Source organism: Asparagus officinalis, chromosome 8 (assembly GCF_001876935.1).
Source record: "Asparagus officinalis chromosome 8, Aspof.V1, whole genome shotgun sequence".
NCBI classification, from domain to species: domain Eukaryota; kingdom Viridiplantae; phylum Streptophyta; class Magnoliopsida; order Asparagales; family Asparagaceae; genus Asparagus; species Asparagus officinalis.
Window position 1 is genome coordinate 89,189,210 of NC_033801.1, and position 25,496 is coordinate 89,214,705.

Below are 25,496 nucleotides of genomic sequence, written 5' to 3' on the forward strand. Positions count from 1 at the left end.
CCACAACAGATTCTAATATATTAGATTATGCTTGAACATTTTCCTTCTTTTGTGAGGATCTTCGAAGCTACAAAAATTCAACTCCTATACCGAAGTTCATTATTCAAAATCGACAAATTTCATAAAAAAAAAACATAGTAATCAAGATAGATCCCCATTTCGCAAAAATCCACCATTTCCCAAGATCTAACAGCAAAGAGCATAAAATTGATGAGCAAAATTGAATTTTTACCATAAACTCTCTTCGAGATCTCTAGCAATGGATCAAGCGGCTTCCTCTAGAACAGTCATAAAAAACAGTGTCATTCTTCAGGAAAGCTTCAATTGCAGCGAGGCGATGATCGTCCATTAGATACGAATTCGAGCCTTGAAACTACTTAAAATAAACGAGAGATTTTGAGCGTTTGTTTGATCGGATTTGGAGAGAGAGTGGGGCTTTTCAGAATTGGGAACTTCGTGAATACTTGTTTTCGAACCAGATGACAAACAAATACAACTCAAATACAAATTGAAAGCACCATCTTATGCTGTTCATCAATTATGCTATCCAGAAATCCCTTTTATCACAACTTACAGGCGAAAGAGCATCAAGGAACAACAAATCAACCAACCTTCCAATGTACATAACATGAGGATCATTTTGTTGGACAGAAGGAGCAGTTCCTGAGAAGGAACATACTGAGACACCAAACCAATACCCAAATGTGCAAGGAGAGTCTAATGGAAAAAACAAAGAACACATTCAAGCAAAATGGTACAACAAGGCAATGCAAGGAGAAAAACCAAACTCACTAACTGGTGCCTTTGCCCTTTATCACAACAACTGGGCAGGTAACGTGATTGATGCAATAGTTGCTCACACTTCCCAAAAACATCCTGCAAGGACGCCAAGAGACAATGTTTAGCGAGCTAGTTATGAAATGTTAAATTCCTCAAGGCAAATTCTGTTTGCATATATGTTTACTTGATATAAAGGAAAAGATCCTGGTCTTCTCTATCTATGCTATCCTGAAACTAACATCCAAAGAATATAAAAAGACTAGTATAAACATATAAAGTACATTTTTGGTAACAGATGTGTATGTATTTCAAGTATCGTTGCTGCATAAGTCATGGTACATTGTTTAGCTCAATCCGCTACCAAAAGGTGCTAGCACTAGTTGCTCTTAAGCCCTTTGACTTCACTATTTAAACCCTATCAAACTTTTCTAATCAAACAATGTGGGACTATTTGCGGGTGTTACATAGACCTGTTACAGTTTAGTGACTCGTTGAAATTCCTACAAGCAATTTCTCTCTTCCATCTCTTAGGTAGAACTATCCCGAAGCCTTGCTTTCCTTTCTTTCTTTTTTCTTTTTCTTTTTGTTTTTTTAATTATTTGTGAGCAGCGATAAAGCTGAATTGCCTGTGATGAAATTGAATTGGCTGAGATGAAATTACAAGTCGAATAAACCAAATAATGAAAATAAGGTATGAACTCTGGACAAGTATTTGAAGAAGTGGGACAAAATAGATACAAAGCACAAGAAAAATCTGTGGTGCCTCATATCTGCTGCTGTTTCATTCCTGATTTTTTTTATTTGCATAGTTACTGAATAACAATCTTGACTCTTTTATAATGTTAAATATCCCGAGTGATAGATTTTATTGAGCATACGATATCAGTTCTTTGGTCGACCTTACGGTGAATACCAACCTTCCATTTGTGTACAAGGGTTTTTCAAAATTCTCAGATTGTGCTTTCAAATCATTCCTATCTAAGCTCCTCATCATCATCAACATTACTTTTTCACACCAAAATGGCGTCGATAAAGGGCAAAACTATGTAACAATGATTTAAAAGCTTCACCTTTTCCTGGCATTTAAGGAAACCATGGACAACAGGTGCTTGACGTTCATAGATATTTTCCACAGGCAGGAAGAGTATAGAAGAATGGTGACAGACAATACGATTTGCTAAAGTATATGGCATAAAACAAGCCAAAGATCCATAAAGATGCACGCTACCGAAGCAACAGTCATCCACTATTAACAAATTCATGTCACTGCACAAGCAATTGTCAGAAATCCAAATCTAACTTATAGCAATCTCAGCACAATTAATCACACAACTGAAGCCCAGTTGATCCAACTGAGCGCTATGTAATACCCCAACCCTTAAGAGGGTGATGTGATTAGTATTGATAGATTTGATTGGAATACTCATACCACCAAGATGTATCTTCTTTTCGGGAACCCAACTCTTAAAAACTCCAAAGTTAAGCGTGCTTGGCCTGGAGAAATTCTAGGATGGGTGACCCCCTGGGAAGTTTTCCAGGGAGCGCGTGAGTGAGGACAAAACGTGCCGAAAATACATGTGGTGGTTTGTGAGGCCAGTCCATCAGATCTAATAGCGTACCGACTCCGAAATTCCGGGGCGGGGCGTTACACGCCATCTCAACCGATGAGCGTGTGGTTCATTTGCCTAATTTGTAAATATCGTTATAGTTCGTTTTCTAATTAACTAATTTTTGTAGCTTCTAACATGTCATGGACTAAATTTTGAATATGTGATGGTTTGCTACCAGCTGAATAACAATTATCAGGGAGGTCCAGTCAACTGTTGGCTTGCTGTTTGATCTGAGCATGTAACCTGGTTTGCCGAGGTTAACTTAATTATTACTTCCAATTAAAGAAAAGAGAGAAATGTGAAAAGGACAGAGGACAGTGGAAGCATACAAGAACCATTAGATTCTTTATGGTGATGAGAGCTGCAAAATGGCTCCAAAGAGTCAAAACAATTCAGGCCTCTTCTCTGGCCTATCTCAATGATATGATAAAGCTCATCAGTGTTAGGCCAACTCAAAGCATGCTCTCAACTTGAAGCGCAAACACATCAATCACATGATAAACTCTCTTGCTAAACTCTTCAATCTAATTCCACCACACTTTTCTCCGCTCATACCCTTCATCTTGTATTGCTATCCAAACTCAAAGCATGGTCTGTTCTTCTTTTTCACAGCCTATACAGCCGTCACTAGGCTAATCTCAGTGTGCACAAATTTCCCCCCCCCCCCCAGTATTATGCTTCAAGTTTGCAACGTATCGGTTGATTATATCATTTAAGTATATATAATCTAATGAGAATATTGATGGAAATATGTTTGAAATGAACTATAACTTGGCAATTACACTCCCTACCAAGAAAAGGAAGTAAAAGCAGATCAAAATTCACGGCGAAAGAGAACCCAATGATGATAAAAGGTATCACCTCTTGATGGGGCCATAAGCTCGACAGCCCATCACCAGCAAGTCTGCCTTCATTCTATCCACAACCTCACATATTGTAACCTTGGGGTCCCCAACCACAACCTCAGTCTTCACCTCAACCTTCCGAAAAGAGCGAAGACAAAAAAAAACAAATCAGCAAACAAATCTCTGTCAAAATAGTAAGTAAGCACACAAAATCCATCAAAAATTGAACAAAACTCACGTTCTTCTCCTTGCAGATCTGCAGCGCGTGCGTGATGATCGCCTCCGTGATCCTCCTCTGGTGCGCCTCTATCGCCGCCGTGAACGCCGGCACCTCCACGTGACCTAATCAAAGCAGAATCAAGAAACGCTCCGATCTCTAAAGGAATCAGGGTCGGGGTTAGGGTCTTACTGGGGCCGCCGAAGGGAATGGATCCAGGGTTGAGCCCAGCAGCGATCGAGGGGGGTGACTGAGCGTGGAGTGGAGGACGACGAGTGAGCCAGGATCGCAGCCCTCGGACTTGGGGCGGAGCCGGAGGTTCTCTAGGGCCCACCGGAGAGCGTTCATGCTCTCCTCGCTGCCGTCGACGGCGACGATGACGCAGTCCAGGTTGCCGGTCGCCATCGCAGGGATCAGCAGCTAACAGCAGATCGAAGGGAGTAGCAATAATAAGAAATTGCGGATGGGCCTCTTGACGTTTTTATCTTTAATATTAAAGTACGGTTCAGAGAACCAACTTGATTGAAAAGAATTATTATGGATTGATTGATCGATAGAATGGTGGCAAGGCTGGATGGGAGTGCGTGTGCGTATTGGAATGGGAGACTGGGGACATTGATGTCCTTGGTCTGTCGTGTTGACAAATTACACCCTTACATTTTCACAATTTCTTTTATCAAAAAACCTCTAATCGGCGGCTATTTTTACCTACGGTGCTTCTGCAATTTCATTTGGCAATACATCTTCTGTGATATTGGACCACACATCTTGTCAGAACCGTTCTAAGCCACGAAGTTGAGGAGCAAATTATCAATTTGCCCCTCTTTTAAGACATGGAACGTCAGGAGTACGCGGAGGGTTCCAATAGAAACTGTTATAAAAAATTATAAAGGATACTGAAATTTTGGGGCGTGAAACATTTTTCTTAAAAAAATATTTGTCCTACTTGATATTCAAAGTTGTTTCGACTTAGTGTAAATTTTCTTCCCATGATATAACAGAAAATGAAAATTCCAGCAAGCAAATCTAGAATTTTTCACTAATTCGTCGCAAAACAAGTTTGTAGTATTGCAGATGTTTTCTTCCGGAAAGTTTTGAAAAAGAAGTGAAGTTGAAATATCTGAAATTATAAACTATTTGTAGGTTTGAAAATGTGCTTTCAACAGTCATAACTTTTCAAAACACCCCTTGAAACAAACAAACATTTTTCAACATAGAATATGTAAGCGGCAGTGGCAAGCATGCAAAGTGCTAAGTGCGTCTAATAATCGCGCTACCCGCACGCGGGTTTAGAAACCTATACTTTGATCCATTTATCAAATCCCAATAACCATTAAATGGTTTTAAACCTCTGAAAGAATGCTCAAATATCCGATGTGGGACTATCTTGTTTTTACAAATAAATACTAACAATCCCCCACTTTGTTTGGAAAAACAATTTTTTTTAAAAAAAAAATGTTATTTTATTTAAAAATAATCTACAATATGTACAAAATGAGATAAATATACATATGTAGAAGTATCTTTTGATTTAAACCTTTGCTTAGTACAAACACCTCAAAGTTCTATCAAAGTCGTTAGTTGACTTAACATTGAACTAATTACTCTTTGTGACAAAACTGAAAAATGTTGTACATATACTAATCTATTGTTTCAATGAGAATTAATATTTTAGCAATGTTATGGCCTTGTGCTCATTCCCGGTTCATGAACTCTTTAAAGAACAAACATTTAGCTCTTTTAAGAAGCAGCACCACTTCTAAGTTCATATAGGTGAAACGTCTACAATGTGTTCTCTATTACTTTAAACACACAACAATAATGTATTAGACTTTCATTAAGAGCATAACCCATCCTCTTATTCCATAATGGACGATGTTGACATTATCTTTTAGGGCTTAATGCGTCAATATCAATCAATCACTTTCAAAAACTTGTTATTACTCATTTAAACCTTTTAACCAATCCAATTCTAGTAAATGGTCGGGTTACCATTCCTGATGATCTTAAGTATAAGGTTTCAGCCCCATTTCACTTGATGTTATCTTTACTACCTCTCTTGCTAGAGGTTTTGTAATTGGATCAGCCAAATTTTTATTTGTCTTAACATAGACAATTGTTATGACACTATCTTGCATCAAGTGTCTCACATATTCATGTCTTAGACTTATGTGTCTAGGCTTACCATTATATGTACAATTATAAGCCCGTAACAAAGTGGCTTGACTATCACAATGGATAGAAATAGGAGGCATTGGACTAGACCATAAATTAATATTTAGCAATAAGTTCATAATCCATTCAGCCTCTTTATCAGTTGCTGCTAAAGCAATAAATTTAGATTCCATGTTAGAGTGTAAGATACATGTTTGTTTCTTACTTGCCCAAGAAACTGCTCCTCCACCAAGTGTAAAAACCATTCCAGAAGTGGATTGGTTGTCTTCAACACTAGTCATCCAACTTGCATCGGTGTATCCCTCCAATACAGCCGGATAATCATTATAGAACAAACAAAGATTTTTTATTTTCATTAAATATCCAAAGATCCTGGAAATGCTTTTCCAATGTTATACACTTGGATTACTAGTGTATCTACTTGATTTGCATACAGCAAATACAATATCAGGTCTAATACAATGCATAACATACATTAAAAAACCAATTACACTAGCATACTCAAGCTGCGCTACAGCTCTATCAGAATTGGCAGTCAATTTGACATTAGGATCAAAAGGAGGGTTAACTTCTTTAAAACCAAGATGATTAAATTTATTCAATATTTTTTTAATATAATGTGATTGGCTTAAAGAAAAACCCCCACTATGTTTGCTAACTTTAATCCCTAAAATAGTATCCGCTCCTCCTAAGTCTTTCATTTTAAACATGGAAGATAGATACTCTTTTGTCTCATTTATGCCAATCATGTTAGTGCCGAATATTAACATGTCATCGACATACAAGCAAACAAGCATACCATATTTATTAGTGAATTTAGAATAAATACACTTATCAGCACTATTATGTTTGAAACCGTAAGACAGAATAACAGAATCAAAATTTTCTTGCCATTGTTTTGGTGGTTGTTTAAGACCATAAAGAGATTTAATTAGTTTGCATACTTTTCTTTTATTTCCTGGAAGAACGAAACCTTCCGGTTGTTCCATGTAAACCTCCTCATTTAAATCTCCATTTAAAAATGCAGTCTTAACATCCATTTGATACACAAATAGTTTATGTATAGATGTCAAAGCAATAAGAATTCTAATAGATGTTATATGTGCGACAGGTGCATATGTATCAAAATAATCCATGCCTTCTTTTTGTCTAAACCCTTTGACTACTAATCTAGCATTAAAAGCTTGAACAGAACCATCAGAATTATATTTTCTTTTAAAAACCCATTTACATCCTATTGGCTTTGATCCTTGAGGTAAATCTACTAAAATCCAAGTACTATTGCCTATTATAGAATCCATTTTATCATTGACAGCTTCTTTCCAAAGTGAAGCATCTCTAGATGACATGACTTCTACAAAGGTTTTAGGATCATCATCTAGATTAAAACTTATAGAATGTTTATTTAAAACATTATTATTCCTATCACCTTCAGCAAGAAAAATAATTTGTTCAGGAGAAATAAAATCTGAAGGTAAATATTTCTCTTTTCTTGCTCTAGTACTTCTTCTTGGCTCTGATATTTCTTTAGATGTATTAGTTTCCTTAGCATGAAAATCAAAACTAGGAATATTATTAGAGTCAAGCAGAATAGGAATATTTTCAACATTTTTCAGAATCTGCAGAAAATTTATTTTCAAAGAATTCAACATCTCTAGATTCAATAATAGCATTAGAAGATAAATCAAGTAGCCTATATGCTTTACTATTTTTAGCATATCCGACAAAGACACTTTTAAAGGCTCTAGGTCCAAGTTTTGTTCTTTTAGGATCAGGAACTCTATAATAAGCCAAACACCCTACACTTTAAAAATATGATAGATTAGGTTTTCTACCTTTCCATAACTCATAAGGGCTTATATTTGACTTTTCAAAGGGAATCCTATTATGTATATAACATGTTGTGTACAGTGCTTCTTGTTAGACCCTAGAGGGGGTGATTATGATCTTATGCTAATCTAATCCCGATTAAAAACCAATTAAAATAATATTGATTAATTTGTTCTTGCACGAGTGATATAAGATAGATATGAGCAAGAAAGATATGAAAAAGCACAAATAAAAATTACGCTAAGCAAAACACAAACAAACGATATGTTTACGAGGTTCGGTCACCACGACCTACGTCCCCGCTCCTCACCTCGAGGAGATCTCCACTATCACAATCCGGTTTGAAAGCCGGAACTTCTACACACTCGGTGTACAAGCTTACCGAAAACTCTCACACTATGCAATCCCACTTCACACACTAAGTGTAGGAACCTAGCCCGTGTCCTCCTCCTCAAGTGCTCAGATGCAACCTCTCCTTAGGTTCGTCAACCGACGTCACTCCTATTGGATTCGACCCCGTTTCTCGCCTCACACTCCTCTTGGTGTACAAGTGTATTACAAGTGATACTCATAAATAAAGATTAAATACAATGGTTTGTTCTCAACAACAAATGAGAACGCAAATGAAGCTCACACTCACTAAATCACACCCCACAACACACACTATATAGTATGAAGATATTAAGCTTAATATTGTGTGGGTGATAACAGTGAATGAAAAATATGTAACTCAATAAATATAGCTAAGATATAAAAATAAAATTATAAGCTATATGAAAAGATGAGTTAAGAAAACTTCTCAATAAACAAGAAGAACAGTAGAGGATGATGAGGATAGGATCCTCAGTTAAAATGAAAGGTATCTTCTTGTTGTAGTAGACTTCTTTTAAAACAGATGATTAGAAACAGCTTAAACAGCTCTTTTAAACACACTTAGGATTTTGTTAAAAATAAAAACTTGATTGTTTGAAAGAAAACATCAATGGGGTATTTATACCCACTCAAAATATCAGCCAAAACCAACTTGAAAAAACAAAAATACCCTCAGGCAGCCGTTGCAGAAAATAGCCGTTAAAAGGTAATGATGAGATCGGTGGTCGACCGTGGAAATCTCGCGGTCGACCGCGAGGCACAAAAAAAACTGAACACAGGGTTTGAAAGCTGGCGGTCGACCACGACGGTCGACCGCGAAGGTCTCTGATGGATTCACGGTCGACCGTCACGATCGACCGCGAGCACATAAAGCTCATACTAATAAAAATTGCTGCTGGCGGTCGACCGTGACGGTCGACCGCAAACTGATACATGGCATATGACAGGTTTTGAGCTAATTTTAAAAATACATTAAAAATATCAAATCAATTCCAAAAATAGTAAAACTTTGGGGAAAGTTTCTAAATGATGAAATAAACATGTTTGAAAAGGAATTTTTGGAAAATCAATTTTCATTTATGAAAACTCCCTGTTTTTGAAAAGTGTTCAAAAAACCTGTATTTCGTGAATATGAAAATTGAGATATGACTTGTAAATACGTATATATATATCATGCATACATTATATATATATATATATNAATAACCTGTAAACATGAAATAAACACTATTGTAATAAAGTTTGATGAAAAATCATTTATATGATAGAAAACGTCAAAAATGTGTTAAGTGTACATATATTGAGCTTACATATAAACATACAATATATGTAAGCAAACTAATCTTATACCTAGGTGAATGCATACACATGAACTTGAATCTTTAACGCTTGATTGTCGTGTGTTGAATTACCTGTAAAGAAAAAAAAACAAAATAACAAAAACTAGAGAATGGATTAGCGATAAATTGTTTGACAAATCATCATCAAAACTATAAGACCAACACTTCTCCCCATAAATTTAAAGGTAACTTAGCAATATTAAGAATACAATTTATTATTTCTTGTAAAGTTCTATTTTTTCTTTCAGCTAAATCATTCTGTTGGGCGTATAAGGCTTGTGTATTGATGAATAATGTTATGTTCTTCACAAAAAATATTAAAACTATCAGAAAAATATTCACCACTTTCATCAAAACGTAACACTTTTCTTTTCTTTTCAAGTTGATTTTTAACTTCTGTTTTGTATTTTTTAAACATGTCAAAAGCTTCATCTTTTATTCTTAAAAGATAAACATACATATATCTACTGCAATCATCAACAAAAGTGATAAGTATTTTTCCTCCTCTAGTTAACATACCATTTTATTCATATATATCAGAATGTATTTGTTGAGCGCTGCGAAAGCCAAACAACAAAACCAACGTGCTATGAGAAATCTAATCAAACGAACGTCGAGAAAAGGTCAAACGAACCAAATCAATGCCACAAACACAAACAACAAATTTTAATGTGGTTTGGAAAGTAGCCTACGTCCACGGGGCAAGAAGGAGATATGGTTTTTCACTAATAGAGAAGAAGAGTACAAACTGAGATTACAAATCACTCAAACTCACCAATTATTCTCACCAACAAATCTCTAATTCTCTCCAAACAAAACCCTAACCAATAGCTCAGAAAATACCACTTTTCTGTGCTTCAAATATCCCCAATTTTCTTCTCAATTCTCTCTTCCAATTGTTCCATATATATAAAAATCCTAAAATCATAAACATACTAGGAATTCTAAAACAAAACAGATTAGGAATCCTAATAACCTGTTACCAAAATAGATTTGGAATCATGTTACCAAAATAGATTAGGAATCCCAATAACCTATTACCAAAACAAATTAGAAAACATATTAGGAACCTGCTATCCAACAATTCTCCACCTCGGCGAAGTTTTCCCAAAACTGAGCCGATACCAATACCAACAAAACGTCTCACTTGTTGCGTCCAGTACGAAGTGGAACAAATCCATGACAACGGACTCAATCCACAACAAGTCGAGAACCCAAACGAGAATGTGAACAAATTCCAAATATCGGTATTAACTCACCAAACCGGTTGTATCATAAATGATTGTCTACGTATCCTCTTGCCCAAGGAATCAAGCATTCACATAGTTCACCCAAACGGCCTCCAAAGGCCCTCAATCAAATAGAAAAGTTTGTAGCTCTTCACTAATATCACCAATGGATCTGCAACTGATAGCGCTCCCAATGGTCCCAAACTGAAACAAATCAAACACCTCCACCTGAGGTGAACCAATGGCCGTATTCAAAACATGTCCACCAGCTGCACTCGAATCCAAAACCAACTCATCATCTGCATCCAAATCTAAATGATCTCCAAACTGTGTCACCTCACCTAGAATCCCAAACGATGCAGTATGATCTCGAGTATGTAGAGTAATTTCCACCCAATGTGAAGTAGCATCACCCTCCACCCGCTGTGATATCCTAATGATCTGATCAATACTCTCCACCTGTCGAGAGTCAAATGAGGCATACCTGCTAAGAACAAAATCAGAAGCTCCTAATTGATAATCAAACGAATCTCTGAATCCCAAACGTGCAATCGGATCAAATCTCACATCCTCGATGTGACCAAATGTTGGGCAACCAAATATCCGATACAACCCAAAATCTGAAGCAACTCCACCAGATCCAAAATCTCCACACGCAGCAGTCGGCAACCTATGACCAAGATGACCCAAATATGTCGAAGCTTCAAAACCAAAACCAATGCTCGACAACCAACACTGATCCCCCTCTAGTAAGAAACGACCCATCAAAACTGTCATCTCATCTTGTCGCCACAATGTCTCCACATCAATGAAGTGTCTCAAACTGCCATGAGCTCGGCACAAATGCAAGAAAGAATCCCTACCAAAGCTAGAACGACGAGTTACATTTCTGCTAATACACTTCTTCCAATTGTTGTTGACTTCTAGGACTTCACACCAATGGGACCTGGTTGTAACCCATTAATGTCTAGAACAATCCCGAACTGTGAAAACCAAATACTGATTATCTCCCAATGATGCTTCCTTGGAAGGCCCCCAAATACATGACTAAACACCACCTAAAAGACCCCTCAATCAATGGATAGAAGTGCCAAACTCCACCTCGGTCTTCTTGCTCATACCAATGTGCTCAAAGGACTTCAATCTGCAGGTCAAAACACTCCTTAACAAACCATGCATGGCATAACCAATCAAATAACTCAGCCTCAACAAATGCCACAGTCTAGCCAAATCCAAAGAAGTTATCAGCTCTCTATCAAACACCGTGCTCCCAATCAAATAATACAAATTATTCCTCCTGACGCCCTTCATCACAATCATGGACCCTAATGTGACCTTCAAACGTGAATCGACCAAGGTCACCCTATAGCCTGCTATATCCAAAACTCCAAGTGAAATGATATTATTCTTCAACTGAGAAACGAACCTCACTCCAACCAACTCCCGAATCACTCTGTCACTCATCCTAATCCGAACGGTACCGATACCACCAATATGACATTTATGATCATTATCCATGAGCAAAACCTCCCCTCTTTTCTAACTCCTGAAAGCTAAAAAACCAATCCCTCATAGGGCAAATATGGTAAAAAGCACCCGAATCCAACATCCACTCTATAGAGTCGGCAACACAAACTGACGATAGTGCAGATAACGAGTAGCCCGTAGAATTCGAATCTGAATTATTACCACTAGCATTGACAACATTCACCTCTGAAGCTTGAATAACTTTCCCCTTATTCTTCCCAGCTCGATCAACCAACTTTAGGTATTTGGCTTTCTAATGTCCATCCTCTTTACAAAAGGTATATTGATTCCTACGAACTCCAAGATGTACCCCTCTAGACTGCGACCTCCTACCACGGTTTGAACTCTTTGCTCTTATGACCAATGCCCCCGCTACCGGCTCAACTGAAGTCTCCTTAGCCTTCTTTCGAAGCTGATAATTCACAAGTACAGTGGTGACCTCACTATAAGAAAGAGATGTCTTCCTATTAATAAGAGTAAGAACGAATGTCTCATATTCCTCGTCAGGCAAGGAACTCAAAAACAACAACGCCTTGTCCTCATCTTCAATCATCACATCTACATTTGCCAAATCCGCAAGAAGCTTCACGTAATGGTTCATGTGATCACCAATGGAGGTCCCCTTTTTCAATTGGAAGCGATAAAGCCTCCTCTTCAAATGGAAACGGTTCTCTACACTCTTGGTCAAATACTTGCCCTCTAGGATCTCCCAAATCTTCTTAGTCGAAGTCTTATTGATCACATCATATTTTAAATCTTGAGTCAAACAAAATCTAATCACACCACACGTTGTTCTATTCATCTTTTTCCAAACCTTCTCCTCAATGTCGTCCGGTATCCCGTCCAACTCCAAAGTATCTTCCAAATTTTACGCATTGAGCGCATCCAAGACTTCACATCTCCAAATATCAAAATTATTTGTGTCATTAAACTTCTCCACATCTATCTTCATAGAGTGGATATTCAAACTTTGAACGGTCTTCACGTCGGAAGTACCCTCCACAACTCCTTCTTTCCCGATCATCTTTCTCAAAGCACCAAAACAAATGCGGAACAAATGAAGAATAGATCCAAAACTAAAAAAAAGATAGAATCTTTACCAAAAAGATCACACATTTATCACCAAATGAAGTCCTAGGCGAGCCTCCAAAACGACCTACTCCTCCAAATAACCCAAGCATAGCCCGAGCTCTGATACCACTTGTTGAGCGTTGCGGAAGCTAAATAACCAAACCAATGCGCTATGAGAAATCAAATCAAACGAACGTCGAGAGAAGGCCAAACGAACCAAATTAATGCCACAAACACAAACAACCAATTTTAACGTGGTTCGGTAAGTTGCCTACGTCCACGGAGCAAGAAGGGGATAGGGTTTTTTACTAATAGAGAAGAAGAGTACAAACTGAGATTGCAAATCACTCAAACTCACTAATTAATCTCACCAACAAATCTCTAATTCTCTCCAAAAAAAACCCTAACCAATAGCTCAAAAAATACTTTTTTTATGTGCTCCAAATATCCCTAATTTTCTTCTCAATTCTCTCTTCCAATTGTTCCATATATATATAAATCCTAAAATCATAAACATACTAGGAATTCTAAAACAAAACATATTAGGAATCCTAATAACCTGTTACCAAAACAAATTTGGAATCATGTTGCCAAAACAGATTAGGAATCCCAATAACCTGTTACCAAAACAAATTATGAAACATATTAGGAACCTACTATCCAACAGTATTAAATCTAAAACTTTAGAATCTTTGCGAGAAATACTTGGAAAATATTTCTTTGCTAATTTAGACTTAGCACATATTTCACATTTATCAAATTCATCATTAAAGTTAATGATGTCTAACTTTCTCATATTTTTTAAATAGCGAAAATTTAAATGTGCTAAGCGATCAAGCCATAAATAAGAAGATTCAACAATATAAACAAAAGACATAATTTTATTATTAATACTGAGTTGATACATTCCATCACAATAGTAGCCCTTTCCCACAAACATCCCGCTCTTAGACAGGATTGTTAGACCATAGAGAGGGGGGGGGGGGGATTAGGGTCTTATGCTAATCTAATCCGATTATATACCAATTAAAATTAATTCAAATATTATTCTTGCAAGATAGATATACAAAGAGTTATGTGCAAGAATATGCAATGTGAATAAAGGAATATAACCTAGCAATGAGATATACTATGAGATATATGAAACTAACACAAGGGTAAACAATATAAAACTAGATAGTGGGCAAACTAAATAATGAGACAATGACGATATGAGCAATGAGCACAAATAAGAATAAATGCCAAAGCACACTCAAACACAATCAAATGATCACGGAGTTCGAACCTTCCGTCCTATGTCTCCGTTCCCCACTCCCGGGGAGAAATCCACTATCACAACCGGGTTTTCTACACTCACCCGAATAACATTTACACCTCACAATGTCGGTTTTCAACATTCACCGACAACGTTCACACCTCACACTCTCACTTGGTTTTCTAGCTTACCGAAAACTTTACAACAACACACTCAGTTTTCTAGCTCACCAAAAACCTTACAATTTCACAATATAACAAATGATTTATTCTCTACAATAGATGAGAACACAATGCAAGCTCACTCTCAATGATACAATCCCACAACCCAAATTATATTATGAATGTAAATATAATAAGCTCAATGTGGGTGTGTGTAACAACGAGAATAAATAAGACTTAACTCAAGAAGAACTAGCAATAAAATTGATATGAAATACAATAGTAAAAATGCTAGGAAATAGAGTTAAGGAAACTTCTCTATAAACACAAAGAGAGGATGATGAAATATTAAAGATGAACTCTTCAACAACTGATGTAAGCTCCTCTTTGTAAAACCCCAAACTTAAAACAAACTAACCAAGCTTAAACCCTTATTAAACTTTTGTTTTAAAAACTTCTTGGTTGGTTTGAGAGATGAGAGCAAGGGGGTATTTATAGCCTCCCAAAACCTCAGCCAAAAACCCCAAACAAAAGACCAAAAAGCCTACAAAATCAGAAATCAGATTCTATACCAAAATGACCGTTGGGGTGAACGGCAGTCGACCGTGGAATTCTTGCGGTCGACCGCGAGCCACTTTTGAGTCTGAGAAAATTTTCAGAAACTTTTACGGTCGACCATGGCGGTCGACCGATCGACCATCACGGTCGACCACGAGCCTCTGAAAAACAATCTGAGTCTCTGGACTCAAGGGCGGTCGACCGTGATGGTCGACCGCAAACAGGCACATGAATTGACAGGTTTGAAAACTGTTTTCTGATTTTAAAACCCTGTTTAAAAATATCAAACAAATTCAGAAAAATATAAAACTTTGAGAAATGATTATAGACATGATAATAAACATGCTACAAAAACTGGTTTTAAAAAAGGATCTCCCACATGAGAAATATCATCATTTTGAAAAATAGTCCAAAACATGTAAATGTGATATACATGAAATTTGATGTTTTGACATAAACAATGTTTTGAAACCCTATGAAATAATTTTATAAACTTAATGAAATATGTATACAATGATTGTTAAGTCCATAAACCAAAACTTGTGTATATATATAACTATATATATATAAACCAAATATGTGTGCGTATATATGATTGAGCTTAAAGTACTAACACACATAATATAAAACCTAAACTAAATATACCCAAGCAATCTTGATCTTCAATAAGCTTGACTTGGTAAATTCGCGGATGAAGCTTGAATTTGGAGCTTCAACTTGAATTGCATTGCTTCACTCCACTATTCCGCCAATCTCCATTGGATATGATCGTGAATGCTCGATTTTATCCATCCTCCAACTTGTTGTTTGTCTATAATAAGTAGAAATACACAAACACTATACAAATAACATTAGTAGTAAATTATTTGTTAAACATTATCAAAATAAAGAGACCAACAAGGATTACATTGTTTGACTCAAAAGCAACCCAAAACCCTTTCTTACAAAGAAGATCAACAGAAACTAAGTTCTTTCTAATTTCGGGTACATACAGAACATTTATAAGAGTCAATTTATTTTCAAAAGTAAAATCTATATCAACAGCCCCCTTTCCAGCAACCTTTGCACAATCATTATTCCTCATTTGCACTTCTGTAATTTCTAAAATTTTTTCAAATTCTTTGAACATAAATTTATCCTTGCAAACGTGGATTGTTGCACCAGAATAAAGTCACCATCCAGACTTAACAGAAGTCATATTGATTTCAAAAATCATAGCAACCATATTCTCTGCTATCATATTTGCAGAAGCCTTTGATTTTATATTATTATTATTTTTGTGATGACATTCTTTTGCAAAAAGTCTAGGCTTACCGCAAATAAAACAGGACCCTTTTTCTTCTGAAAAGTCTTCCTTTTAAAGTGTTGTCCACTTTTCTTTACTTGAAGGTTCCCATTTTTTACTGAACATTCATTCTTTTCCACTATGTGGACCTTAGAATCACTTTGAACAGAATTTGTCGAATCATGTAAACGTGACTCCTCTTCAATTCGAAGATTCTTCTGAAGTTGTTCCAAAGAGATGTCCTCAGTTTTATGCATTAGTTTCTTTGAGTAATCTTTCCAAGTTGAGGGTAGTTTTGTAATAATTGCAGCAACTTAAAAAGACTCTGGAAGAACTATTTTGAGAACGTGAATCTTATTAACCAGAACCTCCAATTCATGAACTTGCTCTAGGACAAACTTATCATCAACCATTTTATATTCTAGATATTTTGCAATTAAATACTTGTTTGTACCTTCCTCCTCGGCTTTGTATTTAAATTCCAGTGTGTTCTAGATTTCCCTTGCTGACTTTTATCCTCATGAAAAGACCATATAGTCGGTCTGAAAGTGTGTTCAGAATGTGGCCGTGACACAACACTTCATCTTCCTCCCGTTTCGCCTTTTGCCTTTTGATTTTTTATATTTCCTCCTAAGTAGGTTTTTTCCCTTCTGCACTTTGTTTTGGATCCTCTATAAGCTACAGGTTGGGTTAAGGATGGAGGAGATCTTCAATGCTGTAAGAAGGAACATCATCTTGTCTTGCTAGTGGGAGAAATTATTCTCGTTGAATCGGTCCAGTTTGACCATGTCTTGATTCATCATCTTGATTGACTCCGATTCTATTTGATAATCATATTTTTATTACAATTTTATACCCTCATTATCTATTTTATATGAATAAATATACCACTAATAATTGCTTTTATCTTTAATTGCAGGTTAATGAAGAATAAATCCCAAAAATCCCATCTCTTTTCTCAAGTGAAATATTTGATTTTAAAAAGCCCAAAAGCCCAAATGTCCCAAAGCATCCATGACAGCTCCTCCTATTTTTTTTCTCAAAAATTTGAATTGGACATGGATGCAAAGAGTTGGAATGAATTGGACATGGATGCAAAGAGTTGGAATGAATTGGACATGGATGCAAAGAGTTGGAATGAATTGGACATGGATGCAAAGAGTTGGAATGAATTGGACTTGGATGCAAATTAAATTTGATCATTCATGGACCAGATTTTGCTGCACTTCTTCATCTTCTTTTTGAAAATCAAATGGATCTTACATCAATGGGCCGGACCTGACTTTGTTTTGGAAAATCAAATTCAATTGGGCTTGATTTTGTTTTGAAAATCAAATGCATGAGATAAGCCTCCGGACTTTGCTGCTGAGAACACATGATGGGCCGGTGCTGATTTTTATTCAAGTCTCCATGGACTTGGGCTGCAGACATGAATTTATGGGGACTTGATTGCTGCATTTCATTTTTTTCTCAATGAGGACCGGACTTTGGACCAGAGACCGAATTTGATTGCTATGGGCCGGAAATGGCTACAGATTTGGACTTGATTTAGTGGATAGAATTTGGTTGCTGCAGCTGAACTTTTCATTGGGCCGGAGACTTGGACTACAAATGAAATGAATTGGGCCGGACATCAAATTGTTGCTGCAGCTTTGATTTTTCTTGATGGACTGAATTTAATGTGGGCTGCAGATTTTGATTTTCAAAATCAAATAGAAGCCGGACTTGTGCAGCTCTTCAATTTCGGGTTTTGAAAATCAAATGGACTGTGGGCCGAACTTGATTTAACTTTGAAAATCATATGTAAATGGACCTCCTATATTTGGGCTAGAGAATTTGAAAATCATATGTAAATGGACCTCCTATATTTGGGCTAGAGAAGAACAAAAAGCAAATTCAAAGGTGGAGATTGTTGCTTGGGGCTCAAGACAAATCCAATGGCTCATATTCATTAAAGATTACTATAAATAGGGGTAGAGAGTGAGGGGTGAGGGTGTGAAAAATTTTATAACTCCTTTTTTGGAGAGGAGGGCTACTCTTAATTGAGAAGGCCTTCCAAAAATTGTAACTTTAGTTGCAATTAATAATAATAATTTTTCCCCACTATAAATTTGTTCTTTCTCCTCTTTGTTGAATGATGAGGATGGAGATGAAGAGCAATTTGAAGGTTTGCATTTCTTTTCTCTTTTATTTCTTTTTAGTAATTTCTTTATTATTGCTTATTAGTTAGATTTAAATTCATGCTTGTAGTGTAGATTTATTTTCTTGTCTTTTTTATTTCTTTTTGCACTTTAATTTGTAGAGTAGATTTATTTTTCTTGCATTTAATTTCTGCAATTTATTTTGTAGTTTAGATTTTTATTTTCTTTGTAATTAGATTTATTTCTTGTTCATAGTTTAGATTTTTCTTTTCTTTTTATTTTTGTAATTAGTTCTTTTTCTTGTTTTTATTTCTTAAAGATGTGAATTTAATTCTTGTAGGAAGTTTAGAATTATATGAAACTAGTCTAATTTCCTTTATATTGTATGAATTATTCTCTTGTACTTAAAATGTTCATGTTTAGGATAATCAACTAGAGAACTAATCGGTAGAAGAAGAATTTGATAATCTATGCTTATCTTAAATGGTTTGATAGGTTATGCTTATGAATTCTAGGATTATTATCATGTTGTTGTTCTTATCATGAATAGTAATTTTAACTTAGATGATAATTTGATAGGTTACACTTTCCTTAAATGGTTTGATAATCTATGCTTAATAAATCTAAGTTGAAATATGATAAAAAGAGAATAGTTTATATTTTGTAATTGAAATTGGTTAGTGGATTATATTCTAGATTTCTTACCTCTTTTGAATCCTTCATCTTAACTTTCTTAAATTTTCTTTTCATTTTTGGTTTTATTTCTTGATTTTATTAATTCATATTTCTTGCCTTGTGATTTCATTTATTCTTTAATTCTTCCTTCTCTCCTCTAAAATTCAATTTATTATCTTTTGCAAATATTCACAACAATCACTCATCACATTCACACTTATTCTTTATTCCTAATTGTCACGCACAAAATATAAGAACCAAGTTTAATAATCTCTTAAAATCACCTTCTTCGTGGGATCGATATCTTTTTATACTATAACTTGATAAATTGTGCACTTGCAATTTTGGTACATAATTATGCCGCATCAAGTTTTTGGCGCCGTTGCCGGGGAAGGTGCTAAAATAGGATTTTATTAACTTGATTCTTTAACTTGTGTATTTTTCTTGTGAAGGAACCGCTTGGAGCTTGAAAATCTTGGATTGAAGATCAAGAATTTGGAGCATTGCTTTCGGGTAAGTCTTCTTTCTAGTTTTCAATTCCACCCTCTTTAGCTAGCTTCACAATTAGAGACAATTAGGATTTAAAAAAAAGATTTTATTTTTGTTGACCATAATAAAATCCATCTTTCACTTAGATATTAACTAACAAGATAATAAACTCAAACAATTTTCCCTCTTTTCATATTTGATTGTTGTTGACCATAATTAAAAAATATAAAGATTTTCTTTTTACCATCCTTTTTAGTCGCTTTTAATTTCTAGGGTTGCATTTCATATAGTGTAGGAATTCACCAAAGTGATTGTAGCACTTGATTTGGCACACACTTAAATCATTCTTAAGGGCAAAACCCCAATCAAGATAAGGTAAGGGATTTCATCACCCTTTCCTTAGCCCACAAATCACTAATTCCTCACTTCACAAATCCAAGCCTTCTAAAACTCATTAGACGTTGGCCCCTAAGGATTCGAGCTCAATAAGGAACAAGAAATCCCTTAAGTGAACGATTTAAGTTTTCTCAGAATAGTTGGTGTCTAAGGCAAGGTTTAGGGGTTGCGTAAAGCGCTCCGCAAGGAAAGAGGTACTTAATTGATCTTTGATCACCCTCTAGTACTATCCTTACCTGGCTAACTACCTAGGTAAAACTTTGATCTTTTTACTGTAGGAGTTTTTGGTTAGGAGCTGGTCTAGTGGAGTTAGGCTAAACCCTAGAATCAGAGTTGATTGAAAAGTGATTGCTTTGATTTGTTTTAGTTAGGATTTTTCTTTTCCTTTATCTTCTCATAAAAAAAACTAATTTTCTTTCTTTCTTTCCTAAAAAAAACTAATTTTCTTTCTTTCCTTAAAAAAAAAATTGTTTTGGTGTATGCAATTTTGGGTTCGGGATAATTTTCATCGCTTAATCCGTGTTGAACCAATCCAAGAAATGGCAAATCAGCCCGTTCTTCAGGATATGTGTTACCCCACCAGAAATGCAATTCCATCTTGCATAAGACTCCCCGAAGTAAATGGAGCAAATTTCGAGCTTAGACCGCATTTCATTAACATGCTTCCCAAATTCCTAGGTAATGAAACAGAAGATGCATATATATTTATCTCGGAATTTGAGGAAGTATGTATTATGATTAAAATGAGAGAATTAACTGAAGATGCGATTAAGCTTAGATTTATTCCATTTGCTCTTAAGGACAAAGCTAAAAAATGGCTGTACAGCTTACCGATAAATTCCATATCAACTTGGAAGGAATTTGTCACTGTTTTTCTCAAGAAAATTTTCCCTATTCACAAAACGGTAAAGCTTAGGAACAACATTCAGAACTTTAAAATTGTCCTAGGGGAGCCATTCTGGAAATATTTTGACCGATTTAAAGATCTTTTAATCCAATGTCCTCATCACGGTCTAAAAAAATGGCGACTGTGCCAAGTCATATATGAAGGATTGGACTATTCTTCAAAAACATCTTTAGAATCGATGTGTCAGGGAGATTTTATGAGAAAAAATGCAGATGAAGCTTGGGAATTTCTAGAGAGTTTATCCGAGAAAACAATGCAGTGGGAAAACTGTGATGACAGGGTTTCATCTGTTCCCCAATCTAAGTCTAGTGGTTTCTCCTTGGAGTCAAACATTACGTCTGAAGCGAAGATGACAATGATTATGCGGAGGTTAGAAGCCTTAGAAGTTAAGGAACGAGCTCCGGCTCAAATCAATCACATTTCTGCCCCGGGATGTCATAACTGTCAGTCTCCTACCCACGTTTCAGAGGAATGTCCTCTTCTAGGAAACAACCATGCATTAGAACAGATGAACGCTGCATTCCAGCGCCCTAGAAATGATCCATTTTCTCCAACCTACAATCCAGGTTGGAGAAATCATCCCAATTTTGCTTGGAACCAAGGAAATTCTCATGGAAACCAAAACTTTATTCCCGCATCAAACCCACAATTCCCGAGGGGAAACACTGTCCCGTTCAACGCACCGAACAATTTTGCTAACCCACCCTTTCCAAACCAACATCCTCATCCTCACCAGCCTACAAATCAATCAAATTCCGATCATGACAAACGTTTGAGTGTCTTAGAAAAGGGTTTAGAAGCTATGATCAAAGCTTCTACACAAACTACCAACATGTTGACCCAATCATCCACCACTCTAAATTCATTCATGCAAACCACCGGCCAAGTGCTCAACTCGAACACACAAGCCATAGCCCGGTTAGAAACCCAACTTGGGCAACTAGCCGCTGCCGTGAGTGAGAGAGAAAAAGGAAAATTTCCAAGTCAACCTGTTGCAAACCCTAAAGACACTGGATCCAGTTCCAACAACCCAGCTCAACTGAATGCAATTCACACTCTGAGATCAGGAAAACAAATAGACAATCAGGTTAGAATGCCACCGGATCAAACCCCTTCTCCCATTCAAAACACTCCTTCCGATGAAGCAATTCCTTCCGATGACCAAAATGCTGAACTTGAGATTGAGCCTGATCTAGATAGGTATAGGCCCGTTGCCCCCTTTCCAGATAGACTCAAACCTAGGAAAAACTCCCCGCAGGTTGAGAAAATCCTAGAAAAAATATAAGGACCCTGGTTGTCCCATAATTCCTTGCGTCATAGGTAACACTCACATTGATAAGGCACTTCTAGACTTGGGAGCCAGTGTCAACCTCCTTCCGTATTCGGTCTATCAACAGCTAGGTGTAGGAGAACTTAAACCTACAAGATGCACTCTACAGTTAGCTGATAGATCTGTAAAAATTCCCAAAGGAGAGGTAGATGATGTTCTGATCAAAGTTGGAGAGTTCATTTTCCCTGTTGATTTTATTGTCTTGGAAACGCAGCCTGTTTCTAATCTCAAAAGTCAAATTCCCGTTATTCTAGGAAGACCGTTCTTAGCCACCTCAAATGCTTTGATCAATTGTAGAACTGGTCAGATGAAACTATCTTTTTGGAATATGACTGTTGACCTCAATATCTTCAACCTAGGAAGGAAGCCTAGTGATTCATCTGATGAACTCATGGAAGTGAATTTCATTCAAGGAATATCCAGTGAACAACAAGAGGGAGAGTGTGAGTCTGATTCAAATGCATCTGATTTAATGATTGAGGAGCTTTCTGATGATGAACTTGAGATAGAACCGCTGGTCAATTATGTTTTTGCTGTTGGCTGGTAACGAGAACCTTTGGAGATAGAACCCCGAGTCCAGTTACACCCATCTGTGGAGGAACCCCCTAAGTTAGAGCTCAAACCTCTACCCGAAAATCTAGAGTATGCCTACTTAGGGGAGAATGAGTCTTTACCAGTTATCATTTCTTCTGACTTAACTATCAGTCAAAAGAAAGCTCTCTTAGATGTTTTAAGAGAGAATAGGGAAGCCATTGGATGGACCATGGCTGATATCAAAGGGATTAGTCCAACCATTATTCAACACTGAATCTATTTGATAGATGATGCTAAACCTACTAGAGATGCTCAACGTAGGTTAAACCCAGTGATGAAAGGAGCCGTTAGGAAAGACATTCTGAAATGTCTAGATCATGGGATCATTTATCCCATTTCTGATAGTTCATGGGTAAGTCCAGTCCAAGTTGTTCCAAAGAAATCTGGGATCACCGTGATCCAAAATGAGGCTAATGAACTGATTCCCACTCGGATCCAAACCGGATTGCGAGTCTGTATTGACTACCGAAAACTCAACTTAGCCACTCGGAAAGATCACTTCTCTCTTCCTTTCATTGACCAAATGTTAGAACGTTTAGCAGGACACGAGTTCTACTGTTTCCTGGATGGATATTCAGGATACAATCAAATCCCTATCGCTCCCGAAGATCAGGAGAAAACCACCTTCACTTGCTCGTATGGAACATTCGCATACCGACGCATGCCTTTTGGCCTGTGCAATGCACCGCCCACATTCCAACGTTGCATGATAAGTATTTTTTCCGATATGGTAGAGAGATTTCTCAAAATTTTCATGGATGACTTTTCCATTTTTGGTGACACATTTTTCCAATGTTTGCATCATCTTAAACTGGTCCTAGAACAGTGTAGGGAGAAAAATCTGACTCTCAATTGGGGGAAATGTCATTTCATGGTCAAACAAGGCATTGACTTAGGACATGTAGTTTCCAATAGGGGAATCGAAGTGGACAAAGCTAAGGTAGATCTCATTTCCAATCTCCCTCCTCCCAAAACTGTCAAAGATGTCAGATTGTTTCTTGGTCATGCTGGTTTTTACCGACGTTTCATCAAGGATTTCAGCAAAATTGCTAGACCCTTGACCAATCTCTTAGCCAAGGATACATCATTTGTCTTCTCTCCCGACTGCCTCAAAGCTTTTGAATATCTGAAAAAGGAGCTAACCACAGCTCCTATCATTCATGCACCGGACTGGACCTTACCATTCGAACTGATGTGTGATGCATCTGATTCTGCGATTGGAGCTGTTTTAGGACAACGGTTTGATGGAAAACCGCATGTGATCTACTACGCCAGTAGGACTCTGAATGATGCCCAGCAAAACTACTCTGTCACAGAGAAAGAGTTTTTAGCTGTAGTCTTTGCCTTAGAAAAATTCAGGTCCTACCTCATCGGTTCCTTAACCAAAGTTTTCACTGATCATGCCGCACTAAAGTATCTTTTGACCAAAAAGGATGCTAAAGCACGGCTCATTAGATGGATTCTCCTTCTTCAAGAGTTTGACATTCAAATTCTTGACAGAAGGGGAACAGAGAACCCCGTAGCAGATCACCTCTCTCGACTCCCAAATGCACCAACATCAACCGTTCCAATCAATGAACATTTTCCAGATGAACAACTCCTAGAAATCCAATCTGTTCCCTGGTTCGCCGACATTGTGAACTACATAGTCATGAACCAGATCCCTTCTCATTGGTCCAAACAGGATAGATCCCGTTTTCTCTCCCAAGTAAAATACTTTTACTGGGATGATCCATATCTGTTCAAATACTGTCCTGATCAGATCTTTAGGAGGTGTGTTCCCACGGAAGAAACTAGGAGTGTTCTATCATTTTGTTATGAACAAGCATGTGGGGGCCACTTTGGCCCGAGAAAAACAGCTGAAAAAGTTCTCCAGTCTGGGCTATATTGGCCCACTCTCTTCAAGGATTTATACGAATTTTGTAAAACCTGTAACCGCTGTCAGCTTTTAGGAAAGGTCACTAGAAGAAATATGATGCCCCTACAACCCATCTTATCCGTTGAACTTTTTGATCTGTGGGGTATCGATTTCATGGGACCAATTCCAAATTCCTTTGGAAATGTGTACATTCTAGTAGCCGTTGAATACATGTCAAAATGGGTTGAGGCGTAGCTTGCAAAACTAATGACAACAAGGTCGTTGTCAAATTTTTGAAAGAGAATATTTTTGCCCGGTTTGGAGTACCTCGAGCGATCATCAGTGATAACGGTACACATTTCTGTAACCGTTCTTTTGAGGCTTTGATGAGAAAATATTCAATAACACACAAATTGTCAACTCCTTATCACCCCCAAACCAGTGGACAAGTAGAGGTCACAAACAGGCGATCAAACAAATCTTAGAAAAAACAGTTAATCATAACAGAAAAGATTGGTCTGTAAATTTATGTGATGCTCTGTGGGCGTATAGAACAGCTTTCAAGGCCAATTTGGGGATGTCACCATACAGATTAGTATTCGGGAAAGCTTGTCACCTACCAGTAGAATTGGAACATCGAGCAATGTGGGCAATAAAACAGTTGAATTTTAACTCAGACTCGGCAGGTAAAAACAGATTGCTCCAAATAAATGAGTTGGAAGAAATTAGAAATGATGCATACATAAACTCAAAAAATTACAAAGAGAAAACAAAAAATTTTCATGACAAATCAATTTTGCGAAAAAATTTCTCTCCAGGATAGAAAGTTTTATTGTACAATTCAAAATTGC

At 36.8% G+C, this 25,496-nt stretch overlaps 1 protein-coding gene across 1 annotated transcript; it reads right to left on the minus strand.

Annotated features, from left to right (window-relative positions):
- Positions 481 to 4,142, minus strand: LOC109822064 (universal stress protein PHOS34). The gene is given in 5 exon segments (XM_020388226.1): positions 481 to 876; positions 3,252 to 3,370; positions 3,474 to 3,577; positions 3,645 to 3,714; positions 3,717 to 4,142. Coding segments are annotated over 5 exon segments (519 nt in total). The 5' UTR covers positions 3,858 to 4,142; the 3' UTR covers positions 481 to 791.